Consider the following 25,951-nt stretch of genomic DNA (forward strand, 5'->3'; position numbering starts at 1 on the left):
TATATATTAAACCATGATAAATAGGAAAGACGAATTTATAGTATTCACGCAAGTGCATGAGCATGCCCCTTGTTTTAAAAATCAATAATGCAAAGAAACATAATAATTACAAAATACTAACTGGCAGCCTTTAATAAGAAAATACTAAAAACAAGTGGCTGCATAATATAACAGGGAATCCAAGGAGCTCCAACAATGTCTCACAAGATAGATAGAGCAAGCCAGAAAATTCAAGCTGTGCTAGCCACTGTTACAAAACAAAAGTTAGATAACCCTAGACAGAAAATTCAGTTGAATTTTAATATATATATATATATATATATATATATATATATATATATATATAAAGAAAATACAATTTTATTATTTTAAGATTTTTGAGTTGAAGATGTTGTGAATCTTTTATATAAGTTAAATTTATGTGTTTGAATTTGTGTCTGTATAATGAATTTATATATCATTAATTTCACACAAATATTATAGTTGTGTTTTATTTTTAAATTGATAGTCAATTTATAATATATAATCAGGTGTTTTTTATAAGGTTAACTTAAACTTAAAAATTCATTAAAACTATTGTTAGAGCCTATTAGAATAGCTATCATCAGATTACCCATTCTTAACATTAACATACGAAATTTTCAAGAAAATAAAAACTTGCATCTACATATTCATCTCAAAAATCTGAATTTGGAAAAAGAAGATTCATCTCATGTACATGTAAAAAAACTAACATATTCAGATTGAACTAACTGATTCCACTAATATTCAGGCAATTCTTTCATGAATTCCATTCCGGAAGGTGATAACAAAGCACCCAAAAACCCAAATGGCGAACCTGCTGCATATGTAAACACAGAATCTGGAGTGAAAATAGGCAAATCCGAAAAATCCATACTAGAACGAGAAAAAGGCTCTTCCTTAACACAACTTTGACCATCCCCAACATCTTCCCGATGTTGTTGTTCATCTTGTCGGTTGTTGGAGTCATCACTCGTAAGAGACCCAGAATTCTGAGAGGAGGCAGCATCGTGGAAGAGATGTTCATTGGAGTTGGATATGCCAGTTAGCCTTTGAACCAGAGCCATGAAATCTCGAGGCTTAGTGTGAATTATCTTGGGAGATTCCGTGTACGTGATGATGGGGTTATTGGTGATGGCTTTGGTCAATACGAGATGAGATGTGGAAGATGATGAAGAAGGCTTGCGAATCAAATGGGAATATTTGTTGATGGACAAGGAAGAAGGACGTTGACCCTTAAGGGCTTCCAACTTTGTGGTTGCAGTTCTCATTTCAGGACTTGAGACTTCACCACCAATGTCAAAACACTGAAACTGTTTTGGGGAGATTGAAAAGGGAGAGAGATTCAGAATGTATATATATAGACAAATGTTTTAGCCTACGTTTCCTGACCATTGACTTCACTTTTTTATTCGTCAAATATAGGCATCGTCGACTCAGATGTAAGGTAAAATAAAATAAGAAAAAGACCACACACTTCAACTACTATCCCGCGTTTATGCCTTTCTGGTCAAACTTTGAATTCGGATTTCAATATTAATAAGGTAAAATAGTTCTTAACAATAGTCTTCTGTCTTTCAAAGTTATTGTAGCTAGTTTTACATATACTTTAAGTGTGAGAATAAATTTTAAATTATTAAATACATTTAAAACGGTTAAGAAGCGGATTTGAAATCTAATTTAATCCTATAAAATTGGCTTATTAATAGTAGTCCAATCGTGATTGGATGGAATAATATGTCTACATAAATCTTGTTAAATATGATCTAACCTAATCCTGATACCATGTTAAGAATGAGACTTTAAGTTTAAATCAACTCTACAAAATCGGTTTATAAGATGGGTTTACATTTACTTATATATTAAAATTAATCTTATCTCTAGTCGATGTAAAACTTCCAACATCAAATAACAAATATATTCTTATTTTTATTTAATCTACCACAATCACATGTGTTGAGCCTATATATCCGTATTTTTAAATAAATAAATATATATACACATTTTTAAAATATATAATTTGGTATTATATTGTAAATTTAGAAAATTTGTAATTTTATGAATGACGTATTTATTGTGTAAAAACTTTTAAAATTTTGCAACTCAAGGAAGTCTATTATAGGAAGTATTTCTCTTTACATCGGATGACTTACTTGACATCAACTACCTCTCCCTAGGATTCATTATGGTAAACTATCATGATCAAAGATAAGAGATAAAAAAAATGATTGTATACTGAACATAACAGGTTACAACTCCTAATATTGCTTAAGTAAACCAAGGACAGTTGTTTGTTTATGATTGCTTCGATTACTGATTAAATCAGACTATATGACGAAGATATTGTGTTGACTGAGAATTATAAATTAATAAATAAAAGGTATATATGAAAATTATGTTGTATGATTGTGCTTTTAGGTTGATTAGAAATTTAGAAAATTTAGAATGAAAATAATTAAGTTTGTAAAATTAGTTTTGATTTGTGTATCTGAAAATGTTTCATAACAAAATAAAATAAAATAATATTAATATTTAAATTTATTTTATGTCGATTAAAAATAAAAATGTTTAATACATATTTTGGTCCCTCGATTTATAGGGTATGTTCAAAGTTGTCCTCCTTTTTTTGAAAAGTTCATTAACATCCTATATTTTGCAAAAACGGTTCATGTTAGTTCTTTTTGCTTACGGCGTTAAAAAGGCTAACAACAAACTTGCCCCCGCTAGCAAAAACTTGATGAATTCTACATTTGAGGTGTTAATTACATTTAAGGTTAAAATGATGTGAAATTTCCATCAACACCATCTTCTTCCTCGTGATTCAGACACAACAAAACCCAGAAAATTTTCTAATTTTTGAACTCCCAAATCGCATAGCAAAGCAACCCATTCGCGTCGCTCCATGAACCCTAGCTCGCGAGCGTCGCTACCATGAACCCTAGCTCACAAATGATATGTGTCAGCACTTGGAATGAGAGGCATCCATTTTTGTCTCGAGGTTTGTCATTTCATTCTCCAGAATGACAATCTTAGCATCCATTTTTTAATGCGACCTTCATCTACCCTTTTCCTAAAATTCTGATTCCTTTCCTCCAAACTTTCCCTCTCAACAAATCCAGTAGATGGGAAAAGTTTGATGCAATCAAGAAGCGGTATAGGTAATAACATAGAAATCATTAAATGAAATGAAGAAAATGGTGGGTATTGTTTCTGTAAAGAACAAAATTATAATGGAGAAACCCTTCTACAATAACCAACCACCAACCTCCTACAAAGAATTACTGCCCCCACAAAAAATAAACATGTTTAATTTTCACCCAAAGGACTTTATACTCTGCCTGCATTATCTAATAACTGCACCACACTTATGTAACTAACTTTGCCTCTATTTCCATCTCTCAGCCACTCACAACATCATTCTCTGTCCCTCAACAATTCAAGAAGATTCCTAAAGATATTATGGATATGTGTGATGTAGGATACTGCACATAGCACAAATTGCTCCCTAAGATCTCAACCGGTGAGATTTACTTTAACAGCAAGGGTAAGCAGACCCAGTCTACAAAGATTTTTCATACAAGTAGCTGCAACGTTGTGAGAACAGCTGCCACAACCTACAACATAGTGAAAACAGAAGAATAATGGGGGAATCAAGACACTAACTATAGGGAAAAACACAAGACCCTATTTCCTTGCTCTGTTAAAAAGTGAGAGTGAAATTAAACACAAAAATCCATAAATAGAAACCCTAAATCACATCTTCTTCCTCGCGAGTTCATCATTCTTGCGCAACCTGCAAATGCACAAAACCCATTCTCCTCGAAAGTGCTGCCATCAACCTGCATTCAAAATAGAACCAGAAACTTATTTACATCGCGAGGACCAAATCGTAGTGCCATGGACTTCTCCTTTGCGTAGCAATTGCGCCACCATTATGAATACCTAAATCGCGCTTCCACGACAATTCGTGGTAGAACCTCCAGTTCTCATGAGGACGCAGAGAAAGCCATAGCCTATTCTGCAATTGTGAAACCCTAACTTTGGGTGAAAAGGGATCTACCACGTGGCATCTTCTCATTGGCCTCAAATGACCTCACAGTACCACGTCAACAATAATTGTACAAGTCATCAAGTTTTTGTCACGGGACAAGTCTGTCGTTAGCCTTTTTAACACTATAAGCAAAAAGGACTAACATGAACCGTTTTTGCAAAATATAGGACGATAACGAAATTTTAAAAAAAAGGAGGACAACTTTGAACACACCCTACAAACCGAGGGACCAAAATAGGTATTAAACAAAATAACAATGACTTCATCAATATTTACTAAGTTAGTATGAAAACTCACATCTTGGATATTGCCGAAAACATCTTTGATAGCCAGTGAAATGATACCAGGACAATTTTGGTCTTCCTGCAAATATCATTATTAAAATGAAAATCAAAGACACAACTTTAAAGATCAAGTAAATTTAATGATGAAGATTTTTGGGAATGAATGAATTGGAAAGGGAAACAATAAATATGGTATAGTAAATAGTTGTAATACTTTAGAGTCAAAACATGGATAATTTTAATTCAAACAAAACGATTTCTCCATAGTCAGACAGGTCTGAATCAGAGAGAGCACGAAGATAATAACAAATATTTGACTTTCATAGTACAAACTCCATATATAGAAGATTCAAACCAGTACATAAATTGTAAAGGTGACACTTACATACTATGCATCTTACCACTACTCGTCACACTGTATGCAAACACAGTTCCTACAATGTTTATCATAAGTTATCTTCCAAACCCAGCAAACTCCACCAACACTAATTAAACACATAACCAATACATATTAACTATTGGAATCTAGCTATTGACTATATGCATAAGTGGAAACTAAAGCAGCTTCCATCAAAGGAATAGAACGTCTCTGCGATTGCCACTAAGTCGGACAGTGCCAGAGGCATGAAATTTCGTTGTGAAAAATTGTCTTGAATCCAGAGTTCATATCGTTTACACCATCCATGGCAGACTTAAACCCCTAAGTTAAAATTATTGATTACATTCATGAAAATCGAAATACCAAAGGTATTTGTGGATAAAAAAGTTATCATGTTTGTTTTATAATCATCATAAATTAGATTAATTGTTTGTTAAAGTATAAATCCACCATATCACGTCTTCTATGAATCAAAACGAAATAAATAAAAACAGGCTAGAACAGTCCATTTTTTCACTCATAATATTCATATTGATAAAAGTATATATAGTATGGTATTGTTTACTGATTTAATCACATATAATGGTGAATTATTCTCATCCAGCTTATTCACTTAGCATGTCATTGATTATGACTAATACAAGAACCATATCTCATTCACTCTGTTGAACAATTCAAAAGGGGCATTGTACTGTGCAACAAAGAAACCATTATGAGTCTTGGCAGCCCATTTGGTGGCAACAAGACTTGCATTCAAGGCAGCAACTTCCGCCTTAACATCAGAATCTTTCACAAATCCACCAAACTGCCTCACAGCTACATATGAAGCTTTCCATCTTTGAACCTTTAGATCATCAGCGGAAGGAGGGTTCTCTTGGTTGGCTTTTGGCACGTACAAGCTCACAACAATGGAGTTATAGCGACTTTTGGTACCTTGAAAAACCCTTTCTTGTAGCTGCAACTACCGAATCGTCTTGAATAGCGGAGGTAGAAATCCAGACGGGTGAATTATAGCGACGAATTTCATAGTCCTTGCCCACTTCTGTGACATCATAAGTGTTTGGACTCCCATTTAATCACCAATTAATTCGATTTAATATTCACACAAGTATCATAACCTACAAAGTTCACAAATATATGCACATGTTTGGACTCCCAACTATTAAATGAGTCTAATGCTTGAAAACAAATATTTATTACATAATAAATTATTTTATGGGGTAAGCAATTAATTTACTGATTTTTTTCTTTTAATATAATAAATAAAAAATTAATTTTAGTGGAAAGATATTAAAATTCTCTTCAAAGTTAATAGCATATTATTCTTAATTACTTTTAATAAAAATACGTTTACAACTATTAAAAATTAAACATATGTTTAATTACTTTAATTATCAATTATTAATGGAAAAATTATAATTTTTTTGTGCTAAAAATGTTTTTTTATATAGAATTAAAAGTAAAATATATTAATATTGTTATTGAATCGATAAATATATATATATATATATATATATATATATATATATATATATAATCATGTTTAAATGAATTACATGAAAAAGTAACAAAAAAAGATCAAATATTTAAATGAATTAAACTTGTGCAAAATTCAAAAGGATTGATTATTTAAAAGAAAATGAGACCCTAAAGTATTATAATTTTAACATATTACATACAAAAGACACGCAGATATATATATATATATATATATATATATATATATATATATATATATATATATATATATATATATATATATATATATATATATATATATATATATATATATATACATGCACCCTGAAGAACATACATTGCCCTCAAACTAAAAAAATGTTATTTGTAGACGTTATTTTGTGAGTTTATAAAAACCCTTCACAAATTAATATTATTTAAAATAATTAAAAGGAATTGATTGAATGATGATAATAATGGAGGTTTTGACGTTATGAAGGTTTATTTTCTCTACAATTTAAAATACAATTTTTAGATTCTAGTTTCTTTTTTAGACTCAAAATTTTCCAATACGCTCATGAGAATTTTCAACGCATCCATATATCTTCCTCCACCCTGATGCTTAAGTAAAAAAGGATCCAAACAATAAAATGCAACAATTAATGATAAGAAACTATCTTACTTAGATTTCTATTTATAGAAATTATAATTGATTTTTACTTATTTATGACCTAATTATGATCAAATCACACCTTAATTACAATTACCAATTATACAATCAAGCTCATTCTATACTGATGATAACAAATATTCTAAGTGTTATGAAATCATATTATATAAGTGAATATTTTGAAATTTGTTGTGATGGCCCAATGAATTTCATGAGTTATCTTGCTTCAACTTATTGACTATATATTATTCACGTTGACATTGCTATATATGTTCCTTCATTCACAACGTCCTTATATAACATTATCGCCCTATGAGTGCTTTTTCAACAAAATTATGGTTTTTGTGCATCTAGTACCAAATCTCGCAAAATATCTATTTTATCTAATTGTTGTAAAAGTACCATCACACAAATTTGTTATAAAAGTACCATCACACCGATATTCATTCATATATAAGTATTTATACAATTGCAACATTCATCTATGACATTGTTACTAAACTAAGATAACATGGAGATTTTTTCTAGTCTAGTTTATTCCACTCGATTGTCAGTATCATCACTCAGACAAGAACCATACCTCATTAACTCTATCAAACAATTTAAAAGGAGGATCATATTGTGCTATAATGAAACTTTTGCTAGAAGTAAACGACGGTTTGGTTCCACCAAGACTAGCATTCAGGGAAGCAACTATCCTCCCAACGTTAGAATCTGTCACAAACCCACCAAATTGTTTCACTGCTACAAATTTACTTTTCCATCTTTTAACACTGAGACCATCTGCCAGAGCTGGGTTCTTTTGGTTCTCTAATGCCACAAAGAAGCTCACAACAATGGAGGGCTTTCCTCCATTAAAAGAGACTTCACTCGTAACTGGTGCTGTCAACTTAATCTGCTTGTTCTCCTTGTTCTTACCACGGGCATAATTAAATAGCCTGAAAACTCAAATAAAATACCAATGGTTACCCAAGTTTATCACTGTTTTGATTTATTAGAATACATTTTAAGTGATCACAAATTTAGCCAATTAAACCAAATACACAATTCATATGTTTATTTGAATTAATTTGATAAAACAATTACTATCGAATATTACTTAAAAAAAGTACTTGGTAAGTAATATCTAAATATATGACCTACAAAACCCTAAAATGATTATCCGTCAATAATTATAATAAAAATTATAAAAAGATCATCCCATACGCGCGTTTAAGAAAAAAAAAGTTACAATAAATAGAAAAAAGATATGTAGAGATAAAATTACAGTTTTATATTTATAATAAGAATTAACCAAGTTCCTATTCATAGGGGTGTTTAACTTTTTTGAACCTTATCTGTATATTTTGATATGAGTTTAATGTAGTTTTTCATTATTCTATTTTCTTAATGTAATGAAGAATAATAGATAAATTTTGAAGTGTCGGTAAATTTAGCATGAATCTTTTTAACGTTAACATTTATAACTAAAGATAATGCTAATTTTCGTTACAAATTCTAAAGATTATTACTGAAGGTTTATGTGTACACATTTTTTCCTTCTTCAACTCGTTACCTTTAGTTTTAGTTGGTTTAATTAAATTATATTCGTAACACAGCATTAGCATATAGAGTATCTTACTTTTTTTTAGCAGATTCCTTACAAAACCTAAAGTTATTAATGTATTACAGATAAAATTAACTTTATAAAAAGGAAATGAAATAACCTGATAAAACCATTTCTTGTAGCTCCAACGAAAGATTTGTTCTGAATTGGAGGGGTAGAAATCCAGACAGGTGAATCATATTTTCGAATTTCATAACCATTTCCAGCTTCTACGACATTGTAAGTGGGACACTCATATTTCTTGCATGATTGGGGAAGTTTACCTTCAACACTCCAAAAAAATAAAACTAAAAGAAGAGATATGAGAACTGAGAATTGGAATTTGGAGGTAGAAGCCATGGCTGTTACTCACCAAAAAATTATAATCTGCAAAAGTCCACACACATATATATAGATATCTAGACTTGGGAAAAGAAAAAGAAAAGACAAAATAGAAAACCAATTTCACAACAACAATACGATATAATTGAATTCAATGGTATTAATTGTATTTAATAAAAAAAAAGTAGGTTTTAAAAATGCTATTAATTTTGAACATTAAATCAAATAAGCAAAACCTTCCTTGTTAATTTTCCGTTAATACTATTCAGCTGTATTTTGGAATTAATTTTCCATTAATTTTGCAGAAGTTAATGTATTTTTTTAAAGACTAATTAAATCTATTAAAAAAGAAATACCTATAGCATTATAGTAGGCAGGTATTCTTCCTTCTTCATTGAAATTAAACTTTTTGGACTGGTGTTCAATGATAAAATAAACTTTAAGATTGAAGGGTTGAAAAAATTCTTTGTTTTAAGATTGCAAGTGCTCAGTTTCTTTTTTTTTTTCTTTTTTTCGTTATGATTTGATAATTTTAATCAAAGTATAATAAATTTAAGCTTTTATGGGTAATATGTTGAGCCCTTATTTTCTAAGCTTGATGTCTGTAGGGTGTTTTTTCCCATGCTAGTCTTCATTATTAAGTTTTCATTGTTCATAGTAAGTAGGTATTCATGAATACTCATTCCATTAAATAATTTTTTTTCTTCAGAATCCAAGATAATAACGAATTTGATATTTAAAATTATTTATTTATAATTATTTTTTATCAAGCAATATAGAGTTATTCATGTCTTTCAAACTCAGAATAAATGAATGTTGTTGATCATTACCAATTAAACTATTTTGATATACCACACTTTCGATAAACGTTAGATTAATATTCACATTAATAATAATTTCTTACATTCTTTTTTTCCTAAGTTGAATTTTTATAATATAATGTTATTTACAATTCATTTTATGAACATTATCTTGCAATATATAAGAAACTCATATTTTAAATTCATTAAATATTTTATATTTCATGAAATATTTTGTTACTAATAATTTGTTGAAAAACTTTTTCAATTAACATGCCATGGTTGAATTAAAAATTTGAAAAGAGAATCTAGATCTCAATCCCTTTATATAAGTGGGAATTAAATACGTTACAAAGTTTACATGGTTGAATTAAAAATTTGAAAAGAGAATCTAGATCTCAATCCCTTTATATAAGTGGGAATTAAATACGTTACAAAGTTTACACTGAACTAGAATCTTACCCTTAAACGTAACATATATTTCAGGCTTAAAGGCTTACTTTGTCCCCATGTTAAGAGGTGAATTTTTGTTTAGTGCATGGTTTTAAAAATGAAGACATTGGGTCCTTATGTTATGAAAAGTGTATAAATAAGGTCTTATCCGTTAAGTTTACAGTAATGGGGTTAACTCCAGAAAGGGCGTTTAACGCCTATTATTTTGGCCTTTTAACGTTAGCTCCAGAACCGACGTCTTTGTGGGTGACGTTAATCAAACGTCGGAATCAACAGGTCTGACGTCTTTATAGACGTCGGTTACTGCATGATCCGACGTCTAAAGGGTTCTATAGACGTCAGACATTGCATTAACCGACGTTTACTGTAGCTCGTGTCTTTGGGTAGCGTAGTAGCACCTTCTTCCTTTGCTAGTTTCGTCATAGAAAAGGTTGCATCTTTTGGATCTCTTATGGCATTTCAACCGAAAACCGAATCTGGGTTCTTGCCTAGTTCCATTAAAACCGCCAATGAAAACGAACGGTGACAATAGAACTAGGCAAGGATCGAAGTTCGGTTTTGGGTTGAAACGCTATAAGACATTCAAAAGACGCAAGCTTTTCTTACGAGGAAACTAGCAAAGGGAGAATGCGGTACTACGCTACCCAAAGACACGGGAAAAACTGCACAAAAACACAACAAAAACTTATTTTAATCAGTTCAAATGAAAGATAATCAATCAAAGACTAATATAATCGGAATAAAGTACGTTTAAATGGTTCAAAAGAGACAAAAGCGCACTTGGAAAAACAATGCCGCAGAGAGAAAAGGCGAGAAGGAAGACGATGAAGTGCTCATAACTACGAGTTTGATGTCTGATTTAACAGCAAACTAGACGTTGGCTCCTCAAGTGAACCGACGTCTATTCTGGCCTAGACGTCGGGGCCCTCATAATATGACGTCCAAAACAACTTTTCACCTACCCTGTCAAGCCATTTAGACGTCGGATAACGGGATCCGATGTTTGTACGGCGGAAAAAAATAAATTTTTATCTACCTGTCAGACATATACACATCCGTTAGGAGAGGCACCAACGTCCATAATCGAATATAGAGGTCGGGGTGGCGGGATCGAACGTTTCTAAGGCAGAAAAAAATGACTTTTCACCTACCTGTCAAGCATATAGACGTCTGTTAGGAGGACCCTCCTAACAGACGTCTATATGCCCACTTATTTACGAAAATGTCACCGATCAATAATTTACGTTGGTTATTTTGTGGTTCGACGTTTACGGGGTGACGTTAAAGCCCAATTCTGCATTAGTGAGAGAAGAGAAAAAGTATGCCACATCAGCATGAAGTTAACGTTGTTACTGTAAACTTAACGGATAGAACCTTATTTATACATTTTTCATAATATAGAGACTCAATGTTTTCATTTTTAAAATCAGGTACTAAACATAAATTCAACTCTTAACGTGGAGACGAAATAAGCATTTAAGCTTATATTTTAATATGTATTAACATTTCAATAGTAACCAATACTTATTATTTTTAATTTTTATTATTATGATTTCTGACCTCTTTCATATATTTGATTTCATCTTAATTTTTTTTTTCATCTATGTGGTCTTCTATATCGTGACTTTCTCCTCTTATGATTCTAAAGTTTTATTTTAAACAAATATTATAGCTATATATAATGTGATTTAACCAAAGGAATATTTTTCAAATATTTGTAACATATATTATTGTATAATTAAACAGATTTCAAATTGAAAAGGGATAAAATTTAAGACACTTCTTAGAAGTAGTTCTTAAACTTATGACTCAACAAATTTATGAAATTAAGATCAAGGTTAATACTTTCAATCCAAAATTATAAATTTAAATACGCTAAAATATTATATAGTTATAGTTAGAGAAAGTAAGATCACATGAAAAGTGTTATACTTTTAACTCAAAATTTTCTATAAATAAAATGCGAGAAATGAAAGGTAAAATTATATATATATATATATATATATATATATATATATATATATATATATATATATATATATATATATATATATATATAACCAAATTTGATTATAAAAGAAATAATCATAATTGATTTTAGTGAAGAATTAAAAAACAATATAAAATCTGTAATATTTTAATCTTAACTAAGCTGACTTAATTAAAGTTGAAGAAACATGTGTTAACCTTGATGGAGATAATGATATCTTGATTGAGTCAACAACACCTTCAAATAAAGTCAAACAATGAAATTCTTACATTTCAGGTAAATCTAAAATTTTATTTTATATAATCAAATTTACTTTGTAAATTTTAGAATTTTTGTCTCTTGAAATTTATTCATCTGAATAAGATATTTTATCTTCAGACACTTGAAATTATCTATAAAAATAAATTCCATGGAAACGCTAAGAACGAGAGAGGCCTCATTTACTTGAACATCTAAAATCAAGCCACGAGACAATGTCATCATGTACAGCAGATATTCTGTCATCAGGTTCGCCTTCCAAAATGCAGTGGTAACCACCTTCATACAGCTTTAAAGTCTTATCTTTGCTTGATGCTTTCTCATAAAGAAATTTACTCACTAATGGATCAGTCACCTTATCTTCTGCTCCATGAAGAACCAATAATGGTGATGAGACCTGCAATCACCCATTCCACAAACCAATTAAATGCTTGTCTTAGTGAAAAAGTTCATTTCTCTTTTTTTCTTATTTTTATCTTCTAATAGTCCTTTTGGAGAAGTTTATTGAAAGACTTTTAATGCATATATATATATATATATATATATATATATATATATATATATATATATATATATATATAGAAAGAGAAATAACCATAGAATAAGCACAACTTGCATTAAGTAAGAAAATAACTAACCTCGTGAACTTTTGACTCAATTTCTTTTGTGGTTCTTAAAAGCTCCATGCCAGTTCTAAGCCGTGGATTATCATCATAACATAGAACATTGTAAACAGCCTACAAAGAATGACACTAGAAGAATAAAAATGTTTGTAACGGATCTGTTTTGGTCTGTTTCGGTTGCATTAATGACACCCACGTATTGGAAGTAAAACATTAAATTCTGATCTGATCAGATGATAAATGTATAGAAGAGTTACTCCCTCTGTTCCAAAATAATTACAGTTTTAGTATTTTAAATAACTGATGCCCTCACCTTTTAACAAGATATTTAAGTATCTCTTCCAACACTGTCCTCTAATAAATACTCTTGTCTTAAAAGGCTTAATAAGGCATTTATTGAAATCAAGAGAGAGAACACGAATATTTTAGTAAAATTGTACCTAACAAATACTACGTTTCTTGGAATGCTTAATTTTATAATGTATGAAACATCCTTCAGCATCAGTCATCTGGGAAGGAGGGAGTTTTATATACATATGGCTCTTCCTTGACGACCTTATGTTATCATGTTAAGGATGATGAACCTCATATATATATGAATATAAATTTATATGCTCATAGAAACTAATACTCCAAACAGCAAAACTGGTTACAATGCCATCATTTTATCATGCGGATAATATTGATATAGTAGTCACTGAAATGTAAATCATGGCTGTAGTAAAATGAAGGGAAGTTTCTGTAACAGAAACTGTGGTTGTACTTTCGTACTGTTGGCAAATTGCAACATATCTAAAAAAAATGATCATAACTAAAATTTAAAATCATAATGAAAAGTGACAAATTTAAAAACAATCAGGACATTTTCGTAAAGAAGCATGAGATGGAAGAGAAAAGGTTAGTTATATCATTATAGAAGCACGCAATAACTAATGATTGCAAAGATGCCAACCAATTTTCTTTTGCTCGGTTCCCTGAAGAAGAGCTCATCTAGATCCGGGTTTGGGAAGAGTTTAGCCTTTGGCATCACCTTAGAAAAAACAGTTAACACCTTCATAACTGCATCCGATGGTAACACATCATCTGCAATCTTATCAGAAACAGGAGATCGGCAAGTCATGTTTTATCCAACTATAAAAAAAAAATACAGCCCCAATTTAGAGTGGGCAGAAACAAAATATAACTTTTTGTTCAGGTTAAAATAAATAATTTGTAATGAATGTTAGAAGGAATCAAAGCAATCCAAAGTACTTTGATGGTTAGACCTTTGAAAGATCTCCAATTTCAAGAGGGCATCCAAAAAAATATGTGGCTTTGCGAGGTAAATATCGAACATAGATCATAACTATAGTATCAATCTCATTTCTATTTTAATGAAGAATACTGGAAGTTAGAATGATTCCTCTAGTGAGGGTAATCATTCAAATAAGGCCAATCATTATTTGTTAGAGGCTAAAAGCCTTTGAACTCGATTAAACAAAGTTTTCTATAAACACCTAGAGAAGATATGAATTGAGCTTCTACACAAGTTAAAATTAGTTTATGCATAAACTGTAAAAGTGTTTACTCCCTTACCGGAGATGTGTGATACAGAAAGCATAGATAGCTTTTGGGGTATAACAAGTTAGTATCCACATTAGGGAAAACAGAAACTAATTTACAGGAAAGGAAAGACTCAAAACTGCCATGTACAATTTGGGTTAGAGCTTGGATGCTCTTCTTGAAAGGTTTACAATGGGAAAATCTAACTTTGACGCCCTTCTTAATTCCCAAAAGTGTGTAATAGATAGAGTTTGAATTGGATATTCTTTTTCAAAGAAGCAAAAGTCATTCCCAAAACACCTTTTGTTTCTTGTTTCTGTTGTTTAAAAGAAGGGTCATGCATCAAATATTCCAAATATGTTGGTGTACTTAGTAGCAAATATACTTGGATTCCCAAAAGCAATATCAATGCTACTAACATGAAAGGACCCACATTTAAATTGCGTAGCTTAGTTGTTATTTACTTGTTTTGCAGGGCTTATGAGAAAGCCTAGGAATCAATGTGATATCTTGTTTTGAACTGTTTTGAGATTTATAAGTAAAGCTAAGTCTGTATCATTAAGGCTTCAAATAAAACATCTAATGTGTGTAAAGTAGTCTTTGATTCCTTAAACTAATTGAGGAATTCTGAGTTAATGTTTTGTGACCCTAGTTTTCAAAATTGATGGTGTTTCTTGGAGCAATAAATTAAAATTGCTTCTGCAAATATAATGCATATATGTTGTCATTTTCTAATACTTTAATCAAATGAAACTGTATATCAACTTAGTGGCTGCAAGATAGTTGTTTTCTGCAGGGGGAGTTTTTGATCCCTTTCTGCAGTATGACAAGCTAGAAAAAAATGTAAATCCTGTGAAATGCTGCTGAAATGTACAAAATGTGTAGCTATGTGTTGGATTCATTATGCTGTATCTTTGTTGATAATATGTCAAATGTGCTGAACAAAAGCTGGATATTGTTTTTTTCTGTTAATCAACTGATCTATAAATGAATATGCCATTTTGTGCTTTTTGAAGATGTTTCCAGTAACAAATATCTTCTTACATACAATTTACCTCACAGTTCCTGAAATTTTTCTTTACTACATACAATTTATCTTATTAATTGCATTCCTTCACCTTTTCTCAAAAATATACCCCTTTACAAAATTGCATGGTCATCAATGTGATATTAATATGCTTAAAGTCTTTGGTTATCTCTGTTGCATCACAACTATCACTTCCCACCGCATGAAACTTGACCAAAGAGCCCATCATTGCTTTTTTTAGTTTTTCCTCTTTATATCAAAGGTTATCTCACCTACAATTTACATATTCGCAACCTTATCATATCTCACAATGTCATTTTCAACGAAGATCATTCTCCCTATCTATATACCCAACTCAATGATCTAATCCTAGCACAACCTCTCCTCTACCTTTTCACATATGCTCATACAGACACTAAACCTTTTATCCCCACTATTGACATCATTGACATAGTAGTCCCTCATCTTTATTAAAGAATATGATTTGAGGCAGACACTTCACTCTAGAAATTAATCCTGACCATACTTTTTACTTCCCAATGCCAGAAAACAGAGATCCGTTTATAATAGTGTCTAACATAGCAACGACATTGTTTTAGCTTGCAGCCTGAAACTACGATGATGCTTGCAATATGGCAATTTTTGAGGTCTTTACAATTTCATCACAACAGCAACTGACACTGCATCAATCTTAATTACTTGTAATTTCAGTATTTGCTTAAAATTCATGGATAATACCAAAATGCACTTATCAAGGTATACTTCTTTTATAGATTGGAATAATCATTGATAAAGGAATACGCTGAATTGTTGAATCGTACTTTGAAAATTAAAGAAAACTGAAGTTCTTGAGCAACAATTAAAGTACAGAAGAATGAGCTTACTTTACACATTGGAGCTACAAGTATCATTCCATCCCAATCATCTGGCTCCCTCAAATGAACTTTAAGAGAAACTGCTCCACCCATTGACTGCCCTAATATAAATCTAGGCAAGTCTCTCAGATCAGGCCTGACTGTCAATTGAAATACAAAACATAATCAATAACAACATTTCTTTTAGCATGTAAAATATAACGACATTTATCAATATGACACCAGAGATACTGAAAAGTTAAAGACGCACCTTTAATTTTTGTATAATGCTCTATAACATCATCAACCAGATAATCAAAGTTTGGTATATAACCATGCAAGCCTTCTGAAAGACCAAAACCTGGATAGTCCATTGCGAAGACACCATACCCTGATGCTGCAATTCTCCTGGCTATACCTGAATACAAAATCCAAATCCTCCCCAAATCAGAATCTTAGCTTCCTTAGAAACATTTAGGACATCATATACCATTACAAACCTTCAAAAAAGAAGGTGCAAGTATCACCATATCCATGACAGAAACACACAGAAGCCTTGAGTGGAATCTCTGGCCTTGGCATCCAACTTTTGCAGAAAATTTCTAATCCCCTTGAATTCCTTTCGTACCACTACCCATCAAGCAAATAAAAAGTAAATAACATTTTCAAGCAAGGTGACAAATAAGTCAAAGGAAAAAAACTTCAGAACATCAACATTTTCTTAGGTTTTTTAGAAAATAATAAGGTAAAGCAGAAAATCTTACTTCTTCAGTTCTGATCCCTGCAGGAGCATTCTAGCAACAGAGGTTAAACATCAGTCAGTCACCGAGTCTTGTAAAAAGCACTACTCACATACATTAATGGAAAATTAAAGGCGTTCGTACATAACTTGATTCTGTAAAGCAAAGCTTTAACGATGTTTAAATAAACTTCTCCATGATCACTTTAAAACAAAAGAAAATAATTAGATATGAATAAATTAAAAATAAGCTTTTAGAGAAGCCAATTTAAGAGAGTTTTTACAACTGAGCTTATGCTTAAAGGGTATGGTTAGATGATTTGTTCTATAAATACTTCTAGAAGAAGAAAACAAGAAATCAAAATGAAATAAATTTCTCTTTAAACTAAAATTAGTTGAAGTTCTCCTGTACAACCTAGCTTTAGCTTACGGAAAAAATTATTTAATATTTTTCTTATGCTCTTTTTCTAAAAGTGTTTATGAAGAAATTTATCCAAACAAGCTCAAACTAATTTTGGCTTACGGTAAGTTAATTTCATTGATTTTTTTATTCTTCTAAAAGTGTTTATGAAATCATTTATCCAAACATAACTTAATTAAAAGGCAAGTGTGGCCAAAAGTGTCAAGGTTTCCAGGTCTCCCTGAGTGAATCGCAACTCAACCACATCAGCCACATTTGTAAGCAAATTTCCACAGTACTAAGGATCACAACCACAATTGAAAACCTTAGTATAAAGATACAACTTATGTTACACCATCAAAGCAATGATAGTTAAAAACTTCACTTTCAAACACCAAATAATATACTAACTCAAAACTAAAGATATAAATAGAAATGTTAACCTCAAACCTCGTTCAATTAAAACCTTTTATCTAGAAGATGTTCGGATGGATCTCTAAAGACAAATATGAAGATAAAAAATGAAAAAAGTTTTTACAAATTAAAATTAGCTCTTACATAAATTAAAATTGCAAATTTAGAGACAAGAAAAATTTTACAAATTATCTTGCATACAATAAATTTTAAATAATTTGAACTTACAAAAACAAAAGCTAATTTCAACTTTTTCCTATCTTTATCACCTAGAAGTCCTTAATGTAGTTCTTCCAAAAATACCTATCAGCCACTCTGTCAAAACTAAACTAACCTTGAACAAGCAATGATCCAACTGCTGATGCACCTCGGTGAAAGCATCGCGAACCCTTCTTCGAGTGTAAGCAAAGTCAAGGTTACGACGTGCAATAGCGTTCAACTCATCGCTAAGCCCTTCAATAGGTGTCTTTCTCAATGCTCTCACCGTTAGTGTAGAATTTTTGGGCTTGTTAACGAGCTTGGTTGAAAAGGGTGGTGGATGCTTGAAAGGGTGGTTGATGGGTATGTGTGTGAAGGGTAAGATGAGGTTCCTTGATTGAAATCTGAAGGGCGTAGAGAGCTCCATGGTCAACGAACTTTAACAAGGGTGTGTATGGGATCACGAAAACGCTTACAAGAGAATAATGTTGGATTTCTTTAATAGCACTAGTGGTTTTCATTGCAATCGAAGAGAAAAGTCAAAACCCCAATGTGAGCATTCGCGAAGCACCGATCAGAGACCACTTTCCAAGTTTCCCAACAATGGTCACAACATCGCACGATGTTCACTTTTCTCGCCAAATTGGGGTCGGTGGAAGCACGCCTGTTGCACGTGTCTAACGTGCACTAAGCAGGTAGTGTGTTTCTTTTGTATGGAAAGAAAATTTATGTATTAGGATATAAATTTAATTAAATGATTTATTACAAATCTGTGGTTAGCTTATTATTTAATAATCTTTTCTTAATTAATTGTAGAACATGCAGTTGAAAAGTAGTTTTGATAATTTTATTTGTATTTTTAAATTTATCTCATTATTTTTTTTATAGGGATTTAATCATAAGTTTTGTCTACCCAGAATTCTGGACTTACTCTCTTCAATAAAAACTTTGGATTGGATTAGTTTAAATTTTTACTTTACAAAAAAAATAATTACTTCTCAAAATAAAATCATGTGATTTTAATTTCTACAATATCAAATTTCAGAACTGAAACTATTATTAAATATTTTTGGGAGACGATCTTAGTATTTTATCAGAGAAAACTTTGCTTCAATATTAGTGATAAATTACTTTTTCCAAAAATTATTCATCAATATATATTAAGATTTTAATTCAAAATTAAAGATGAAGTGTTCTTTTTGGAGTATTTAATATAATTACATATTTATAATTTAGTTTAAAATTATTAATTAAAACAAAATAGTTTTATAGTTTATTCTAAGTGCTCCCTTCGCTTTCTCATGATTCAAAGTTCAAAGTCAAATAAATGGTTCAAAGAAGTCATTTCACATTCTTCGTTTGCTTAATTTTATTTCCTATAATTATATGTGTATGTGGTTGGTCGGTCTAGTGAAATAACTTGCTCTGTAATATATTTGTTTGATATGTTGGTTTCAAGTATAATTTTGTTCCCGTAGTATATATCTATGATCTAGATCTAGATTTTAAGAATGTATCCTTATATCCAGATAAACTTATTAATTTGGCTTAGTCCACAATGTTTAGTCCTGTTATACATAAGTAAGGACTAACGAAGCTCAAAAGGCTAAAAAGTTCATATAAGAAAAATCTCCGAACTAGCAACAAAAGTTTTATATGAGCTAATATATGCGGGACAGTATCAAATCAAAATACACATGGTTGGTTGGGTTGAATCCAACTTAAGTAACTCTCCTTCATTGTGTTAAGTTGAATTGAGTTAACATTGCTAAGTTGAATTGAGTATATTGAATATAATTGAGTGGACCTACATATCTAAACAATTTAAGTCAGACCATGAAAGGTCAAGTGTTAGACGTGTATATATTTTTATAAATAAATTAATTCTTTTATAGTTTTCATTTTATTTAATCCTTAAGTTTATCTTATTAATTTTTGTCTTTTCAGGCTTTAGTTATTTAGTGTTTGTTTTACTTCTAATCTATATTCGAGTGTGAAAATAAGAAAATAGGAATAATATTGGTGAAGAAAAAACTAAATTTGAAGGAAGCATGATTCGATAAGAAAAAAATAATTTTAAAGCAAATACTTGCATTGAGGAATTTCACCCAACATTGAAAAGACAAAGAGCAAACAAGTTCTAGAGGCACTAGGCAACACATCATGGACGTTGGGCGCCACAATTGTCGTTGGACAATAAGACGAGCTTGTTGGGTAACCATAAACCCTAAATCCTAAACCCTTAACCCTAAATCATAAACTCTCAGTGACTTCAGGCAGTGGCTGCTAGCATCGGGTGGTGGTTAGGCGATGTTAGGCGGTTCTTTGGCAAAGGCTGCCACTTTCACATTTTAACTGATGGTGTCCAACAATACTGAGATGTTATCGAGTAGTAGTGGTGTTGAGTTGTCAAAAAGGGATATTTAACCATGTTCTCTACAAGGGTTTTGGAGCATTCCTCATTTTCTCACGAGAAAGAAACATTATGGGTTCTTAGGAGAGGCCTTTGAAGGCTATTAGGGGTGCTGGGAAGCTTTCCCTCTCCTCTTTAGGTCTCAACCTTCATCCATGGATGTTTTTTTCCTTTTAGGTTAAAAAGGAAGGTAGCCTGATGTGGATGCGAATGGGATGCATAAATGGAGCTTGGAGAAGCTCCTAGGTGCTTAGGAAAAATGTCTTTTTCTTTTCTTTGGTTACAATTTCTTCTTTATCTCTTTAATTTGTTTTTGTAATTAGACGAAATATCTTCTTAATTAAAGAAGATATCTATAGAATCTTCCTAATTAGATAAAATATATATGTAATCTTCTAGATTATTTTGTTTCCCTAATTTAGAAGATTCTATAGATATTTTCTTTAATTAAAAAGATATTTCCTCTAATTACAACAATCTCCCTCAAGTTGGTAAATGAATATCAATCATTCTCAACTTGCCTACAAAATTTTGAAATATAACCAGAGGGAGCCCTTTTGTAAAAATATCTACGATTTGAAATTTTGTAGGAACATGAGTTGTAATCACAAAACCTCTGTCTAGATCATTTTTTATGAAATCCTAAGTTCTCCACCACAAAGAGCTAAACATATTGTTGAATTCTTGTGTGTTTTTGTTGTTAATGTATATGTTTTCCATTTTGATGTTAGTATTTGATTTTTATGTTTAATGCTTATTATGGTTTGATCACCCATGACTTGATGGTTGGTTCTTGAGGGGTTGAAAAATGTATTTTGAACCTATCACCAATCAGGGAATAACTCATGTATGTATATATTTATTTGTGATAAAATATACTAAGATACTCTTCATTTCCAACTTATATAATAGTGATGTCCTAGTTTTAGGTTACATATTTGAATTCCACACACAATTTACTTGTGTTGAAGATTAATCTAATTTATTTGGTTGAGAAACGCGAAAACCAAAAAGTGACATGATCCATGAATGAAAATGTTATCGTTTCTTTTTCACCTACAGAGACATGGAGCAGTTAACAGAACATAAGATCTGCAGGGACATGAAATCAAAAGAAAAGAGAAAAATAAGTAAAACAACAACATTTCAAGCATGCATGGAGTTAGAGACAGAGCAAAAAACAACTGTGAAAGCTGCTATAAAAGACTACGCATGTGCATGTTTTCGAACTCCACAAGTTGATGAACGAGGAAAACATCCAAAAGTGGTCACGATTTTGGGTTGTTGTTTTGTAAAGTAACGTAAAAAACGAGATATGTTTTACAATGCGTTGTGCATGTGATAGTGATGGAGAGTCGACTATGCTCTTTCAACTTTACCTGGGGATGCAGAAAGTGAGTGATTCTCTATCCCCAGCCACACGATGTTTTGAGGCCTCTGCTGTTCAGTCTCCCATCATGAATTCCACACTGTAAAGGGTTTGGTTCGGTGAAAACCATGGTCCAGTTTTGGTTGTTAACATCATGGATACCTCTATTATTAACTCTGCACACTAAAACTTCTGCACCAATGCTTTAATTCTTTGTTTTAATGGAGATTATCTTTTCACATCCCACCAACAACTTGACAAAGTTAACCATTCAATCTTAAAGACATTATAATTATTAAAAACAGTAAATTTTTATAATTATGAAAGAAACATGAAAAGTAAAACAATAAATACATACTATACAAAAGGATTTATTGACTGTTAAAGTATCAGTTGTCCATATTTTTATTTGCATTCTTATATTCTGCCTTGTATATTTTTATTGTATTAATATATATATATATAAGTTCGATACAATATTGTCATACCAATATCACATCATATCGATTGCAAACATATAAGTATATGGGGACCATGTTGGTTTGTCTTAAGAGTTGGATATTAAGTAACAAGCCAGGTTAACTAAATCTTAATACATTTAAGAAGGGGATTTGACGTATTGAATATACTATAAATAACACTTTTTATAAGATAAATTCTTGTACCAATACTGCATTTATTTATTGATTACAGACATATTTAATATTTGAGTATCAAAATGTTGTTGCAGGACAACTCTCATGCTCGAGTTGAGTAAATTGAAAAGATGTATCGTAGAAGAAATGATGCTTTAAGAAAGGAAAACGTGAGGATGAAAAGAAGGTTGGAAGAGGTCGAGTTCAAAAAAAGTTAAATGTTGTCGAGTTGGAGAAAATAGGAGGCATATGCTTGGGTTTATTTTACCGAATTTTTTAAAAAGCTCATTGTCTTTAGAAAATAAACTTATTTTTTGTTAGTTTAATTGATTACGATAAGTCTATAATAGATTTTATAAAATCTTAACTAACTCGTTTTTCTAATTAAATTATCAAAATCATGCACGTTAACTTTTATAACCATCATAAAAATTATATAATAAAATATTATAAAAACTACAAGTACATATATATACAAGAAATTCACAACTAATCATAATTATTTTAAAAATATATTTAATTTGTATATCACTTATTACATCGTACCAACATATATAATAACAATAATGCATGCCACTTGAAACAATTACGATGAGATAATTTTATAATTATCCTAATTATATACCTCTTTTATTTTCGTATATAAAAACTAATTACCTATATAAATTATATTTAATATCAAAGTTTATAAATGTTTATTTTTATACAATAATATTTAAACACTACAACACTACTGAAATGCATTATATTAATGGAGCTCTTTGGTTAAAGAGATTTGAATCAACTTGAATTTATGTTATTTTACTAATGTTCTTGTTCTCTTCATTAAGTGGGAGTATTCTTCTCTTCATTCTCTAACTTTCTTTAGGAGAGGAAAACTAATTTTCTCAAAGAAACTTGGAAAGTTTTAAGATTCTCTTCAGTTTTGACAATATTATACAGATTACTACATCTTGGATACAATTGTTGTTTGAAATCAAACTTCAAAAAATCATACACATGCACTTTTTCAAAATATTTTTTCACCAACATCACGTATCATTCGTTCTGAATGATCGTTCATCATTCTTCAAAAATTTTATTGTCGAACTAGTTGGAATGTCTAATATTTCTCTATGTCATTTTATAATGAATAACTCTTGAAAATATCAAAGATAAATAAGTAATCACATATCTCCCAAAGTACTTGACGCATCTAGTTAAGACAACAATTGCATGAACAATAACATGCCTCATTTATAGGTTTTCCATTTTGGTGAACGACCCATCAATTCCCTTTTATACTCTTAACTAATGTCATGTACATTCATCCAATTTCATTTCATAACTATATATGTTACAAACTTCATCATCAACACTCATATAATGTGAGTCTCACTTTATAATGGGAGGAGAGAGTCTACCCATTTAAGAAAACATTTTTTGTAATTTGATGCCACATATTATGTCGATTATTTTACACTTTATAAAATTTTGACAACATTTAATATTGGTATCCAAAATACATGAAATGAAAGTAATTAAAAAGAACACAATATAGTTAAATATGCAACTAAAGAGGGTTTGAACAGAAATTAGACTTAAATTTAAGGTTAGAATTATAATATGCATGTATAAAAAATATTATTCAAAATTGTCTAATCGAAAATTTAAAATTTAACATAAATGATTAATGTTTAAGGGTGTTTAGACCTTAAATGAAAATTAAGGCTTGTTCCGTGTGTTTATGAATACAATATTTATTTTAAATAAAATTAATGAAATAAATATACTAACATCTACTATACATACATTAAAAGAAATTCAAACTATTAGCACACTGTACCAATGAACATATACAATAAATCACCACACCATACTATTATACAAATAAAATAAACCTTATTTAAGTGTTTTAAAATCACCATACTAATAATAAAAAAATATCAAATATAATGGCTACATCGGTATTTACCTACAAATGTAAAGATAAAGGAAAAAAAATGGTGACTAAGAGGAAGGAGCGACGACGAGTAACGAAAAACCTTTGAACTTGGTAACAAATAACGATCATGAATACAGGAACTTTAAATAGCCAGATGTCGTTAAGGGAGGGTGGCAACTGACACAATTACAATGTGGATGAGGCGCTAATTACGGCGAGGATGTGGTGACTAAAGAGTCCATAGCTAAAGAGAACGAAGTAATACTAACAATGTCACGAAACAAAAGAGTTTTAGTATATCGAATGTGGAGTCAAGGTCAAGTGTCTGACTTTCACTATACTCATCTAAAGTCCAAGTTATGTTGAGTGTCCAAATAAATTACATGGTAGGTACTTCGATATCAAAGTCAGTTCAACTTAAACAAATAACAATAAATGTTGTAGTTAATTAGTGTAACCATCATCTTACTTTAAACATTTATTTATAAGTTTTTTGGTAGGCTTTTAATTAAAGTTTATCTAATTATGGTCAAAATGTGAGTAATGATACTTTAACCTTAAGTTAATTGGTTTTAATATTGATCTTCCTTGAACCTGTTGAGTTTGATACAAAGTTGAATTGTTTGTTTGGTGATCATCCAAGCTCAATAGCTTCTTTGACAAGTTAGTGATTGATAATATGATGTAATGCATGGTTGTTCAATCTGTTTGGTAATCGTTCAGGCTCAATGGCCTATTCGCCGAGCTGGTGGTTGATCACGCGGTTTGGCGCATGGTCATTCGATCTGTCGGGTGATTGTCTGAATTTAATGACCTATTCGCCAAGTTGGTAGTTGACTATCTGGTTTGGTGCATGGTCGTCTAATCTGTTCTATGACTATCTGAGTTTAATGGCCTATTCGTCGAGCATATAGTTGACCAACTGAGTTATAGTTAACCATCCAATTATAATTAACCGGATGGTCATACAATAGAAAAAAAAATATAATTAGGTGAAGATAGAACATAAAACTAAATATTTATGTCAACTACGTAAGTACTCTTTTTTTTTTTCTAGTCTAAACGATGAAAGAGTTACTACAAATTTTTAAATTATCGCCACGAATTTTTTGGATCTCATTTTGTCCAGCATAAATCATAGTCGTAGATATTTTTTTTCATTCAATCCTTTTATTACATTTATAAATAAATACAAATGCTAAAGGATTGTCAAAGTGAAAAGAAAAAAAAAAGTGCATTGAATCTTCTTTATGTAATACCATTTATGCGAACTAAAGGTTATGGTTACCAGATATTTACAAGGTACATAAGTCTAACAATAAAAATGTTGTTAAAAAATAAACAGTTTGATGTTGTTTATTCTAATTTTGTAAAAAAAATTAATTGAATTTATCTATATCTTATAATCCAATTTGTATAACTTTAATTTTTTAAACTAGGTCAATATTTTTATTTCTTCAATTCTTAAATTGTTATTGGTATACTATGTACTTTAATTTTCATCTTAAAACATTAATAGACA

At 30.7% G+C, this 25,951-nt stretch overlaps 3 protein-coding genes and 1 pseudogene across 4 annotated transcripts; all 4 read right to left on the reverse strand.

Annotated features, from left to right (window-relative positions):
* Nucleotides 1-670: 670 nt before the first annotated feature.
* On the reverse strand, nucleotides 671-1,333 carry LOC108335563 (VQ motif-containing protein 8, chloroplastic-like). The gene has a single exon (XM_017571598.2). It carries the CDS (start codon nucleotides 1,290-1,292, stop codon nucleotides 762-764), a length of 531 nt encoding a protein of 176 aa, XP_017427087.1. The 5' UTR covers nucleotides 1,293-1,333; the 3' UTR covers nucleotides 671-761.
* Nucleotides 1,334-5,369: 4,036 nt separating this feature from the next.
* LOC128194447 (uncharacterized) lies at nucleotides 5,370-7,166 on the reverse strand (annotated as a pseudogene).
* A 256-nt stretch (nucleotides 7,167-7,422) lies between these two features.
* On the reverse strand, nucleotides 7,423-8,808 carry LOC108334962 (uncharacterized). Its single transcript, XM_017570881.2, has 2 exons — nucleotides 8,570-8,808; nucleotides 7,423-7,801 (listed from the first exon to the last, which is right to left on the reverse strand). Exons 1-2 carry the CDS (start codon nucleotides 8,806-8,808, stop codon nucleotides 7,423-7,425), a joined length of 618 nt encoding a protein of 205 aa, XP_017426370.2.
* Nucleotides 8,809-12,229: 3,421 nt separating this feature from the next.
* Nucleotides 12,230-18,763, reverse strand: LOC108334558 (caffeoylshikimate esterase). Of its 2 annotated transcripts, XM_017570401.2 has the most exons (8): nucleotides 18,225-18,760; nucleotides 17,102-17,131; nucleotides 16,838-16,967; nucleotides 16,609-16,755; nucleotides 16,368-16,498; nucleotides 13,867-14,004; nucleotides 12,930-13,028; nucleotides 12,230-12,688 (listed from the first exon to the last, which is right to left on the reverse strand). In XM_017570401.2, the coding sequence occupies exons 1-8, from the start codon at nucleotides 18,513-18,515 to the stop codon at nucleotides 12,470-12,472; spliced, it is 1,185 nt and encodes a 394-aa protein (XP_017425890.1). In that variant the 5' UTR covers nucleotides 18,516-18,760; the 3' UTR covers nucleotides 12,230-12,469. The 2 variants fall into 2 exon arrangements, with proteins under 2 accessions (XP_017425890.1, XP_052726078.1); XM_052870118.1 differs by lacking the exon at nucleotides 13,867-14,004 and having other exon boundaries at nucleotides 18,225-18,763.
* Nucleotides 18,764-25,951: the final 7,188 nt, after the last annotated feature.

The sequence above is a fragment of the Vigna angularis genome, chromosome 10, assembly GCF_016808095.1.
Source record: "Vigna angularis cultivar LongXiaoDou No.4 chromosome 10, ASM1680809v1, whole genome shotgun sequence".
In the NCBI taxonomy this organism is placed as follows: domain Eukaryota; kingdom Viridiplantae; phylum Streptophyta; class Magnoliopsida; order Fabales; family Fabaceae; genus Vigna; species Vigna angularis.